The sequence below is a fragment of the Ixodes scapularis genome, unplaced genomic scaffold, assembly GCF_016920785.2.
Source record: "Ixodes scapularis isolate PalLabHiFi unplaced genomic scaffold, ASM1692078v2 PGA_scaffold2__306_contigs__length_199485367, whole genome shotgun sequence".
NCBI classification, from domain to species: domain Eukaryota; kingdom Metazoa; phylum Arthropoda; class Arachnida; order Ixodida; family Ixodidae; genus Ixodes; species Ixodes scapularis.
Genome location: NW_024609857.1, coordinates 96,255,795 through 96,269,383, shown reverse-complemented (window position 1 = coordinate 96,269,383; position 13,589 = coordinate 96,255,795). Strand labels below are relative to the sequence as shown.

Below are 13,589 nucleotides of genomic sequence, written 5' to 3'. Positions count from 1 at the left end.
GCTCCCCTTTACCTGCCGATCACATTGAGTGCCAAGAAGCTGGTGGAAAGGACTGCGCTGACTGCGCCTCGAGCCCTGGTATATCCAGACAATACAAAAAAATAAAAAAAATAAAAAAAAAACATTGACGGCCGGGTTATCGGGCAGCTCGCAATGTGTACTTATATCTCGAAACTATGCCGAAATGCGGAGCTGGTGGAAAGCTCGGACACAGACGCCAGCGGCCAGCCTACGTACGACATCCCCCGTGACTAAATTTAAGAACGTGAAAGGGCACTTTTTAAGCCTGTAGGAGGCGATAACGTTGATACACCCGTAGCAGACGAAGTACTCGGCGAGTGCGGGCGGCGCGGACGACCAGCGGCGCAGCGGAGTGATACAAAAGTGCAGGCGAGATCGCGGAACCTATTGCCAGCGTGTGATTGGCTCCGGCCACACGTAGCTTCGGCTGCGCTCGGACGGAAGCTGAAACGAAGTACACACACAATCAAAATACGGGGGGGGAACAAGTACATTATCTTCTTTACCAACCCCAAACAAATTGAATTTAACGCTTTCTCGTTCTCCCGCCTTGATCCTGCTGTCCTGTTTCCAGGCAACGGCAGAACTTACACAGAGTATAGCGCTTCCCGATGTGAGAACCAGATTTCCTTTCTCCGGACAAGTGGTGAGCGAGAATACCAGAATATATATATACCGTAAACGACTTATTTTTCGCGAGCTCAATATTTTGTGATTTTGGTCAAAGCTAAAGTTTTGGAATAATTGGTGGGTTCTAAATTTCGCGACGCGGTGGGATCTGAATATAGATTCCAATGTGCTAACATTTTACCGGAATTGTTTGCGGGACCTATTTTTCGCGAATCGAAGGCCATTCGCGAAGTTCGCAAAAATTAGGTCCTCGCAAAAATTAAGTCCGTTACAGTAGATATCTTTCTCAGATTGTTTAGCACGGTATACCGCAAAATCTAAATACCTCAAGAGAGGAGCAGGAGAAAGAGAAATGGAGGGGACGAGGAGGAGCAGAGGCTGAGGGGAGGAGCACGGGAGGAGGAGAGGATACAGATGACGAGGAAGGGCATACCCTCCCCTCCGCACCCTTTCCTCCTGCTCAAGAGCTGCGCTCTAATTCGGCGGTACAGAAAGTTGTAAACGTCTTTCATTTTTATATGAAGGTATTTTTATCGTGTGGGCAATGCACAAGAAAAGTTAGAAGAAAACTAATATTGGTCTTCCTTTAGAAAATTGACCTCAAATAACTCAAAGGTTTAAAATCTTTTTGAAGTTCGTTGTTGTTAAACTGTACTGTTGTTAAATGGCCGTAATATTAAAAATAAATCTGACGATTTTTTTTTCAGTAGAAACAATAAGGTCAAGCATAATCATGGGCGATGAGTCATCACTTGATGATTCTGTGCTGAAGAGTGAGGTATTTCCAGAAGGTTTTATTATCTATCGTAAAGATCGCTACGCGCTTTGCGGTGGTGTTTTCTTATTGGTAGACGCAGGATGTCCCAGCAGTGGGCTCCTTGTCCCAGAAAATATTATCGAGTCTGTTTGGTGCCGCGTTCAGTTGTCTAATGGCGAATTCCACTGGTCGTTTTGGAGCGCGCCGGATCGACTTTTCTGGAGCGAGCCCATTTCACAGGGTGATCTTAAAGGGACCATGAAATGACCTTTTTACTTTTTCCAGATAACTTTTACATTAAACCGTCAATGTTCACTGAATGCCGAACAGGCATCCGTTTTTGTCTCGGTTTATTAACTTCTACACAAAAAATTAACGAAATATCGACTTTTTCATTCTCTCCAACTGACCGCAAAAGAAGCCGTGACGTAGGCCGTTTCCGGAACCGGAAGTTCTCTCGGCAGTAGGAGAATGGGAGTGTTAGCGGCAACGAGATGGGGTGCGCCGGTAGGTTTTACTGCGCTGATGTCACCGACGTATTTCCTGAATCGGCGCCTCTCATCGCCGCATCGCAGCTGAGCGAAATTCAATGAGATATGTTGCGCTACAGCGACAGTATGGGACTAGTCCCATACGCCGGTATGCCTGTTGGGAAGTGCAGCGAGTCTTCCGGTGAAGACTCCAGAAGTCAACCACCCCGTCATTGTTGGCAGAAGGGCCGGCCCGTGTCAGTCGTTTGCAAAGCGACGTAGATGGCGTTTTTCGCGGCCTCGGAGATGCAGGAGCGAGCCGACGTTAAAAAAGATACGTTTGAACTACGAGTGTCAGCAAGAGCCACGTAAATACCTGTTTACACTCGGAGCGGACGCGCGCGCTTGATGGAAGTCTTGTATTCGCGCTGTTTGTAAGCGCTTCGGGACCGTTCTTTTACGATTGCAACTCGATACTGACGCGACACTCGGCAAAGAAAGGTTGGACCGGGGTTGTACGTATACCTCCCACGAACTGTTATAGCTCGACAGTGACGTGCAGTCTGTCAGAATAAAAATGGCATACCAATAACAAAGTGTACATACCGTGTTACGAAGGTAATCCATACGGCGTTTATTTCAGCTCTATATCACACAAAACAAGAAGATAGAATCGACGAGAGTCCCTTTTCGACGAGTGTTCGTCAACACTGCCTCGGAAAACAAGGGGAAGAGATTGACCTCACCTCTTAATCTAGAGTTGAGGTCAGTGATCAAACTATAATACGGGAAGGGTCCACAAGGGTCGCGCGGGCATATTCCATTTAGCACGCCAGCCGATCGTAGGCAGACGGTCTTGCGACGAAGCAACGCAGCGCCGAGTCGGAATGCCTGCTAGGCCTATGCGCTTCGTCGGAGTCGGGGGATCCAGCGTTCTTGTTCGTCGTGGTCTGTTTTAAGTACTGTTTTCTTGCTGCATGAAGTCGGCACGCGCGGGAAGAACACGTAGAAAAATAAACGTTCAGTCAGTCAGAGTTTTGAGAGGAAGGAAAACAAAGAAAATAAACGTTCGTCGCTGGCCGCCACCCAAGTAACTGTCGGCCCTGCCCTACTGCGCACGCGCAGTAGTTGCTTCGTTTACCACACGATAGATGGCGCCTGGCTCTCAGCATTATCAAATTTGGCAATTTTCGCCACACATCTCTAATTATGCTACAAAATGTGGATCTGAATATTATTTAACAAAACTTTTAGGAAACATTTGCCAGCTATTTATTGTTTACGATCGCGGTGCTGGTGAGGTAGGCTCTTACCCAATAGGCGACCTGGATTTGGCTGACGTGCTCCATTTCCGCGGATGCATCGTTGTGAACAGGCGAAGGAAGGAAGGCGCAAAAGAGTCCAGTTTTCTTTTAAAATTTCTATAGCAAATAATTTTTTTTTGGCTCCCTATTTTTGTGTTTTTGTGTTTCTTTTCACACCTTTTACGACGTGCGGTGGATGAAACTCGATTTTAAAATCATTTCATGGTCCCTTTAATCGAGACGGACGTGTTCCACTGGTTGTTTTGGATTAGCTCCCGCTCCCGCTCCAGATCTCGATCTGGATCCGAGAAAAGTCGCTCCGCCGATTTCGGCGGATTCAACCGGAAGCCAGCCGGGCTAGCACTCGGCGCACACACGTGACTTCCTTTCTCAGGGGGCATCTCGCCTGATCTTGCCCATTTTGCCTCAGAAGAATTCGTAATGGCCGCTTGCTTACTCCTTGGCTCGACAGCCGGTTCGTTTTCCAGGAAGGAGAAGAGAAGGTTTTGCCACGCTACGGGCATTCCCGCCATCTTTGCTAGAAGCTCCTTAGCCATTCCTGCCGCTCTTGCGTCGAACACGTGTTAGCGCCGCCATTGCGAAAGCGTATTCGAAACGATCGCGGCGGCCGCAGAAAGGGGATTCCCGGGCAGTTGAATGACGGGAAGGCATCCGCCGATCCCGGAGCAGTGGTCATGTTCCATGGGGATCCGTAGACGGCGCGACCCCGTTCGGATCGTGTGCTGCATTCCGGATATGGTCAGCTGATTCCGGCGCGCTTCAAAATGCCCAGTGGTATTCGCCATAAGGGAGGCACTCTTGTCCTCGGCACCCACTACCGCTCCCCTCTGTGGACAATATTGATAGGCTTAGTCAGATACTCTCTTCCATTCCTGATAACATTGTTATCATCGGGAGATACCTTTCCTTCCACTAATCAGTCCACTTTGTATAAATCATTTAATGACGGGATAATTTCGTTTTCTTTGGATCAGTGTGTTCTTTCACCAACAAGAAGCAATCCAATTTTAGATTTCTTATTAATTATTAATTCCAACGTCATTTCGAACGTCACCCTAATTGCAGGTATGAGCGAGCACAGTGCTGTGGTTTGTGAGTTGTTATTGAGTAAGGTGCAAAAGCTGTAAATACCCCCCACGATAAGTGTTTTTATGTGGACAAGGTGACTGTGATAGTATTTCCTGGGAACTTTTACGGTACTTTCCTTGCGTTTTAGCCTTGAGCGGGGAAAATTATGTTGAGCACTTGTGGAAAGTTTTCAATCGTGAACTATTCTACTCTCCGAAATTCGCATACAATCAGGAATTATCAAAGTGAATAAGTGACGGAAACCATTGATTATTTGCCGTATACGAAAACAAATAAAACGTAAATGCAGAGCTTATAAGATGTATCGAAGCAAAAACTTGAAGATTTTCAAGTTTTTCAAGACATACTAAAAAATGATCCTCGACAATTCTGGAAAATTGTGAAAACCTGCAAAAAAAAAATAAAGATGATACTTCTATTCCTGCTTTGCTGGGAAATGGCAATTTAATAAATGAAGACATTGAAAAGGCCACATTTTTAATGCTTATTTTAAATTCATTTACACGCCTTTTGTTTTTAATTGTATCGTTCCTGTGTCTGATCAGACGATATATACGATTATGGCGGATGTAATAATTAAATTAAATAGGATTGTGGCTTTAATAAAAGGCATAGACACGTCAAAGCCTTGTGGGCCAGATGGACTTTCGCGATAATTATTCACAATTGTAGAAAACAAATTGCTGAGTATTTACATGTTATTTTTGACAAGTCGCTAAAAGCTGATTTATTTTCGTGCGACTAATTTTTTTAGTCTGGTTCAAAAAACCTGGTAGCAAATTATAGCCCAATGTCACTCACGTCTATTGCTTATAAGCTTTTTGAAGATGTATTATATACCTCGATATATAGTTTCTAGGATTCTGGTTGTTTCTTTTCTCCAGCCCAGCACGGGTTTTGTCGCGGTTACTCGTGTGTCACACAAGTGATGGAATTCACCCATTTTGTTTTGTATGCTATTGAAAACAAACTATGTGTAGATTGTACGGACCCGGACTTTGATAGGTCAACATGCGTTGACTTTTTGTGCTTGGTTCCGGCGCCTGTAACCTGTACAGATAAAAAATTAATAAAATATATTATTAATATTTCTTAGACTTTTGTAAAGCATTCGATATTACGCCACATCATTTATTATTAGAAAACCTTATATTCCCAGGTATCAACCACAAAATTATCAACTGGGTTACTGACTAGTCGTCCGTTCGTGAACTAAGTGTTGCACTCAAAGGCCAGAAATGTTCGTCCATTGTATTAACCTCACGGGTAGCACAAAGGAGTGTATTGGGGTCCTTGTTATTTCTTATAGTATCTATCTATCTATATATATATTATATATATATATATATATATATATATATATATATATATATATATATATTAATGACATTTGTGAAGGTGAACAATCTCATGTTAAATTATTTGCGGACGATTGTGTAGTTTACAGAATAGTTGAACATGACGCGGATGCTTTTGTACTTCAGGACAATTTGGAAGTACTGAAAGGTTTGTGATACCGCTGGGAAATGAGCTTAAATTTAAAAAAAAAATATTCCATATATATGTTTTTCACCTGGTATAGCTTGCCCAACTGCATATGAACTGAAAAATGTAATACTTGCACGTGTACGCAGCTATAGGTATCTGGGGGTTTATCTTTCGTCCACGTTGAAATGGAATCATCACATTGATTAGACTCTTGCCAAGGCTAGTAAAATGTTGTACTTCGTCTGTCGAAATTATAGGAATACATCACGTAGCATGAAACCGATGTTACATATTTTTTTTATCAGGTCGAATCTAGAATATACATGTGTCGTGTAGGACCCGTCGCAGAGTTACCTAGTACAAAAGTTAGAGAAGACTCAGAATGAGGCATTAAGGTTTGTGACTGGAGATTACTACAGCCCATACACAAGTTGTACAGAAATTAAGAATAGTTTAGGTTGGGTCACGCTTAAACATCGAAGAAGGTGTTTAAGGTTACTTTTTTTTTTTTTACACACAGTATTATGAACGGACAGGCATTGAACGAAGCTTGTATATATCGGAGCCACATCATGTATCAGAAAATTTGAATCCCTCAAAAAAAGAAAAAAAAAATGGCAGAGTTTCGTCATCGAACTGACCGTTTTTCTTCATAATTTTTTGTTAATACTATTTATGAGCTGAATTCACTCTCAGAAGAGCTAATCTCGGTTTCTGATGTCGTTCTGCTTTATAGGAGATTAGACACTTGTATTGAAATATAGGAATGTATTTTCCTTTTTCTTTTGCGCATGTATATGAATTTTGAATTTGTGCACTGTGTGTACGCAATCTATGCACCCCCTGCATAATAAATAAGGAAGTATGGAAATGTATTCACCATTGTTCTTTTTGCGTGTGCGCATGATTTTTTTTTAATGTTTATTGTATGTACGCAGCCCATGTCCAAATACCTGCATAATGCCTAGCTGCGCAGCAGGTATTTATATAAATAAATAAATAGGGCCTTATTTAACTGGCTGTTTCAATAATATAATACAAAACGTTAACCAATATCTGTATACGGAGAACGTTATCGCTGTACGAAATCTCTTAAAAATAAAAATATACTTTTTTTTTATGAAACTCGATATAAAAAATTTCAAAATTTTAGATTTTTAGAACTTTTGGAAGAAGTTATAATAACTTCATAGAAGTCACCTGCACGAATATTATATTTCCGGATATCTTATGTTTAAAGCTGCACGCTAATGATCGTTTTGTGCCATAGTTCTTACCGGTTCAGTTTCCACGACAATCTTTAAGGCAACATTGCTCGGGGCAGCAAGTTGGCGATTTTATAAAAAGATAACCATAAAAGAAAAGAAAAACTTTTTCGTTTTTAAAAGAAAAAAAGTTTATTTTATCTTTGATCAAACTACGAACTAATTACTATTTTTAAATAGTTTCCAGTTTGTAAACAACGGCAAAACGTGCTTGCATTGCACCAAGTGGAACTTCAGATAGTTTTTTTCTATAAAACTTCTTGAGTTCTTTTTGTTTTAAAGCACAAATTCGTTCATTCTAGGACTTGAGCTATGACCTATTATTTCGTCTATATTACCAATTGTGCCCCTTCTCGGACAAGTTTGGTCGAATTCAGATGAAACCACCCAAGGAAATTCAACCCAACCCCGAGTAACACCGCCCTAACGTACGTGGGACCGCCTCGCACGGTTTGTTTACGTATCTTTGATATACTGCCAGGATGTCCAGGATGTTCGCAGACCCTGCAACCACACAGATTGCCTTCAGACTTTCCTGTAAGCCTTCAGTTTCCCGGAGGTCGGGCACGTGCGACGAGAGCAACGAGAGATTACGGAACTCGACGACCCCCTCAGAAGTGCATCAGTGTGGCGCTGGAAACGAGTCGATCAGGACGATCACTTCCCGCTCAGCATGAACGCCAAGGTCCTGGTTTTTGTTTTTGCCCTGCTGTCAGTCGGTGAGTTTTCGGGTTTGCTATATTAAACTAGACTGGAGATACACTTGGAGATATCGAGCCTCGTTTCACCCATTCGTAGTGATAACCTTTCCCATTGATCGAATCCCGTAACTAATATTGGCAAGCAATAGGCAATGAACGCGACATAATAATGAACAAAGTTAGGGGGTGAAGGTGACGGCTGGTGGAGGCCTCTACAGGATGTTGGTAATACAGTGTATTCTTGTTTTTAACAATTATAAGCTCAGAAAGTATAGTATATGCGATACAGGTTACATAAAAAAATAAGTTTCTTTTGAGCTTCATTAAAAATTTGGTTCGGGCTAGTTTGTTCTTGATGTCCGTGTTGCATATGTGCCTTCGTTTTGCTCCCGTCTAGTTCGCGCTTTCTTATCATTTTTAACCTTCTCATTTTTTTTTTAAATAACGCTTTGACACAATGTCTTTCCCCTTTTATTTTGGGATATTGAGTAGCCGTGTGGGGCCATAATTTTCTACATTCGGGCAAAGCAGGTAAAAGAGCAAATCGCTCCAAGCTATAGGGCGAATAACGAAGCCGAAAATATATTTTGACACCTCAACACAGACCGCGCTATGACACTCAACATGTTGCTTCATCTGTTCACGTCGTGCTCGGTGCCACCGAGCCTTTTGCATTTTCGGGTCAAAACATATTTTCAGCGTCGTCATTGGCTAAGTTCCCTCAGTAAGTTACCGCAAACAGCCCTCCCAATCTTTTTTTTTTTTTTGGAGGGGGGGGGGGGGGGGAGTTAAATTGTGAGTCCTAATATATTTCATATAATTAATCAACTTCTAACCATCCAATATGGTCTCTGCTTTTACCTCTCTTGGTTAGAGAGCCTGGATTTAAGAGAGGGCGCAACTCAAACTTATGGAGGGTGTGTGCTACTTAACGGCGGATGCCTACAGCGCAGAATGGCAGCAAGTGCGCATGCCTTTGGTTGTTGCTTGGTGAGGAGCAAAGTAAGCGGGGATGCAGAGACGTTTGTAGGCAATCCACGTTCTCGACACCAGCTCGCAGCTCGCATTGCAGACGCGGTCCATAAACCACGTGACCCCAGACGAGCAGTTGGAACCACTCCGTATAATCTAGGCAGACTACTCCTAATTTTAGCGAAAATTACGACGTTAATGTGGGGGTAAAAATTATGTATTCCCCGGTTCGAGCTTCTTTTAAACGCTAATGGCCCGATTTTCTTTTTTTTTTTTTTTTTGGCATATCGTAAATAAACCAGGAACTCAACGATCATTATAGTTTCATGTTTTCTTTTTTTTTCTTTTTTCAAGATCAGTTATTAAATCTTGGATGTCGTTATTCCATTATGCTTTATTTGAAGAAATGTGAGCTTACAGGCGTCTTATTATCGCTCTTTGGCCAATGAGATCCCGATATTCATCAAGAACAACATCGAATGACCAATCACGAAGCAAGAAGTGTGAATATATATCCCTGTGAACTTCTTTATCCTTTTTTTGCTTCTTCCTTCATTTAACGCGAGAGTGCAACCAACGTTTCTGACGGTCAGATCGCTGGAGGGTGGGCAACACGAGCGTTGTGCATTTCAGCGCTGATGGCCGAGGCTCAGCGTTTCCCCGGAGGAGGAGGAGGATTTCCAGGGCGCTTCCCAGGAGGAGGGGGAGGAGGAGCCCGATGCGGAGTGAGATTTAAACAAATATAGGTCTCGGTCATTGAGAACTGTGCAGGGCTGGAGAGAGCCTAGCCAAAACGCAAACGGCATTCTGCGCCCTGTATGATCACACAAAAAAAATTTCGTCAAAAGTTCTTAGTCGGGTTCAGCTTTTTCAGCAGAAGCGGTTCAAGTCAAAATCTACAAAATTAATACGCACAAAAAAACTCTGATATTACTAAACCTGGGACGGAGAAGAAAAATAAAGACACCTAGAAAGAAGGCCAGCTTGCGCGCTCACTTTTTGTAAAAAAAAAAAAAAAGAAATAATAAATAACATAGATTGTGAGGTGACGTCAATTACTCTATTTATTTAGTTGTTTATTTACACATGCTGCCAGTTGTCATTTCGTTGCCAAGGCAGAAGGAGGCCTACACAAGTAGACATTGAAAAAATATATGGAGATTAACATAAGCAACGTTAACTATACTGTTAAAAAAGAATTTCAAAGGTGGTACTGAGGCGCTGTCAAAAATTCTTGAATGGACGAGGAACTCGTGACTTTAGTGGGAAGTATGTTTCATTCTTTAAGTGTACACTTGAAAAAAAATTATAACACTCGATACGGCAGTAGGGTACGACAATACTGTTTACATGTTTGTGACGCGTGTAACGTGAGATATTAAAATGCATCGATCGTCTACGAGGCTGAGTGAAGGGTAGAGGTAAAATATTTCAAGCAGCAAACGATGGAAGCCATTACTTTCTGCGGGCGGACACAAAAATAAAGAGTGGTTTGCTTTCCTAACTTTATTGTCGTTTTTTTTTTTCTTTATTAAAACTTTTCTCATTCTATGTTAGGCTGCGATCCACATTTTGTAGCAATACATTGTAGGTACATAAAACCTGAGATCATTCTCCTCAAAATATATTTAAAAAACTTCTAAAACAGGATTTAAATACCAGTCTGATGTGCACACCGGAAAACAAAGTATTGGCTTTTGTTCGTTTTCCTGGTGAACATATGTCGAGTCCACGGTTGTGGGGACGTGTATCAAGAATGACCAGTCCAGTCGGAGTTCTCAGGAAGACTGATTTATGTCACGAGACATTCGATACATTCCAATTATATACTAGAAGACGAGGAAGAAAAAGTATGATGAGAGCATCAAGAGATTGGACGACACAGAGAAGAAAAATAAGTGAAAATGAAATATGATGAAGCACTAAAACACGATTCAATCTTATATATTTCAGCAGCCTTTGCCGACGCAGGTCATATGTTCACACAAGTATAAAAATATATACGAAAAATACCTTCAGTGCACGACCATAACCAAATCAACGCAACTGTTAATCAACTTCTCCCTGCGCAACGTCGTGGTTTGAATTATAGAAATACTCATTAGCCCGCATTGGTTGGCATGTTTTCTTTGAACTCGTGCGTCTTCAATATCTATGGTTCGAAATCGTCTAGCTTTTATACCAGTAAATACGCTTAAGTGTTACGGTGATGAATATAACGGACCCTCTATGCGTTTATTATTGGTAGGCTCCGATCGTGCGAGTGCAAGGCTGTGCCATAAACTTGAAATGTGAAAACCCTTTTTCGAATAACAGTGCTAATAAACCTTGTTCGCAATTTCGTTTCTCGCACAAGCTCTTCCACGAATTGCACGTCGTAAAAAGGGATTAATCCTTAATTATTCTCCCTCAGTATAACGTCTTGAAATGGTGCCACAATTTACTGGCACAAATCGAAACGACCCACCTCACTTCTCGCGTACTCCCTCACGATAATATTTTCTGGGCGGGTATCGTTCGTTCACATTCCCAAAATGCGGTCATCGTTGATGAGCACGCGCGCAAATCAATGCCAATAAATAATAAGCAGTTTGTCATGAGGAGTGCATGAGCTGAATTTCTGGACCCCTAAGAAATCTGGTGCATCTACGTTTTCCGCATGCATTGGGGAGAGCCAATCACCCCGATTGACGGAGGGGGCTCGACCCATGAGAGGTCTCAAAATCTGTCTAGACCTTGAAACACACACACACTTCGCTGTAACACTGAGCGTGACGTAAACACGTAAAACATCACGCTAATGTGTCACGGCGCAGCCCATTTCTTTGGTCCTAAGCGTGTGTCCAGCTTTATCGTTCGCCGAGCCCCCTACGTAAATTGTAGTGATTTGTCTCCAAAGTGCTTTGCAGGGTAGTATAGATGCGCCAGATTTCCTAGAGTGTATAACGTGTACAATATAATCCCCACCCGCTTAAAAAAAAATGCATGAAGTATAGCTTATTAAGTTTAGGCTTCACGTTTTATGATTTGTTCTTCGGTGTTCGAATTGGGTAATAAAATACCGCAACGTACGTCATTGACTACGGAGTGTTAATAGAATTTTTGAGACTCGGCACGCCCTGGATATCCTAATTTGACAGTGACTATAATTATTAGCAATAACTTAATTCCACTTGTTCTTTTTTTAGAGTAGCGTCAAGACTGTAAAGCATAGAACTGTTTTTTTCCCCTTTTTAGAGGCGTGTATGTCCGAGGGGAACCATATGCCGCTCCCAGGTTGTTCAATGCTTCCGAGCGCCTTGCCCACCAATCCGAACATGTGAGTTTCATTTCTTTGTTTGCCTTTCACCGTTCAACCTGTTCTTTTTTTTTTTTTTTTTCGATCATAACTCTGCTTTTGAAAACAATCCTAGAGATGACAACTATAAATAGTTTATCAATGCTATATCATGAATATTCATTTTATCCAACTTTTGCTTCGGAGTGAGACAATTAGAAAGGTACTAGTTAGCGTCAACACTATTCGGAGCACTGCAGTACTACAATAAAAAAATCTGATATATCGCGCAATTGTGAAATGACAAGAATAGTCTGCATGCAAATGTAGGTTAGGTGTTAATGAAGATAATGGCCAGCTCAAGTGTGATACAAGAGCAAACCTGAGTCCAGAAAAAGCTGCACAAATCTCGAGTCAGCCACAAACGGCCAGGAATATTTTTTTTCACCTACCATTAGAGTTTAGATCGCTACAACTGTCATTGGCGTTGTTTATTTTTTCAACAATGCATTTATTGTAGGCATGGCGAGTGGTATTGTTTTAGTTTTTTCTTTTGTGTTTTACTGTATATTTTATGTGAACTTGTAGATGCTGTGTGAAGTAGTATTGTATATATATTTTAGAACTTGTACTTTACACCTGCCAAGGTGAAGATATCTCATGTACAAAATAAATTGTGAATACAATAACATATCTAACATTCAGGCTACAGGATTCTTCTTATGTATGCCCACTTTTTCGCTATGTTCTAGCCTGTCTCAATTCTTTATCTCCTTGTATTAAGGTGTTGAATATTAACGAAATTTTACCGGAGTTACAATCTTCTTGCAAGAACTACCAGCAAAAAAGTTACCTGAAAAATTTAGGTCGACGTCTCTCTAAGACTTAGCTTCTTGACGTTCAACCAAGCCTTACCGAAATGGCGACCACGATTCCGAGGTTAATAGAAGACTCATTTTTGAGTTATTCTACTGGCATCGGTCGCAATCACGTCACGTTCGAACTTGCAACAATCATGCCAAGAACAAAATCATGAAAGTATTTCAGCGAAGAAATTTAGAATGTGAAAAGCACTGATCTTGTCTTCTTCTTCTAGGTGTTCGGTTTTAAGGCCCAAGAATATCAAGGATCAAATCAGCCCTACCAGCCGTAACAAGTCTACTTGCGAAGTAAACGTCGGCAATCAAATAAAGTGTTTTCATGCATCTCTGCACTATTTGAGTCGTTATCTTTCGCTAGTACATCCATATACAAGTACTCCGGTCTGCGCCGCGACTCACGATAGAATTAAGACTCAAATACACTGACAGTCAGTCCTTTCGCCCCCCTTCTCCCGAACTTATGATCCAACGAGCTCACCACGGTAAATTTTGGCGTCTTGTGCTGTTACAGTCTTAGAAAGACGGCGTGTGTCTACTTTTTCGAAAACACATGCGAGCACCAACCGCTGTAACCTATGGAATTCGGCGAATTACAAGACACAATTTATGTTTAAAGATACGCCTTTTGATATATTTTGTTACGTTTTATATAAAGTTATTTGTTAGTCAATAGTTTGTGAACCTGTTTACTTGACGTGTTTTGTAGCACTTTT

General features: G+C 41.6%; 1 protein-coding gene across 1 annotated transcript; it reads left to right on the top strand.

Annotated features, from left to right (window-relative positions):
- Positions 1 to 7,666: 7,666 nt before the first annotated feature.
- LOC115323732 lies at positions 7,667 to 13,209 on the top strand. The gene is made up of 4 exons (XM_029984096.4): positions 7,667 to 7,764; positions 9,352 to 9,443; positions 11,956 to 12,037; positions 13,092 to 13,209. The coding sequence occupies exons 1-4, from the start codon at positions 7,719 to 7,721 to the stop codon at positions 13,103 to 13,105; spliced, it is 234 nt and encodes a 77-aa protein (XP_029839956.2). The 5' UTR covers positions 7,667 to 7,718; the 3' UTR covers positions 13,106 to 13,209.
- The last annotated feature ends 380 nt before the right edge of the window (positions 13,210 to 13,589 follow it).

Bases quoted from the DNA above. Each gene is read 5' to 3' on its own strand.
- LOC115323732 (XM_029984096.4), top strand. From the start codon at position 7,719: ATGAACGCCAAGGTCCTGGTTTTTGTTTTTGCCCTGCTGTCAGTCG. The intron at 7,765-9,351 runs GTGAGTTTTCGG...TGTGCATTTCAG, and splicing joins TTTTGCCCTGCTGTCAGTCG to CGCTGATGGCCGAGGCTCAG. The intron at 9,444-11,955 runs GTGAGATTTAAA...TCCCCTTTTTAG, and splicing joins GAGGAGGAGCCCGATGCGGA to AGGCGTGTATGTCCGAGGGG.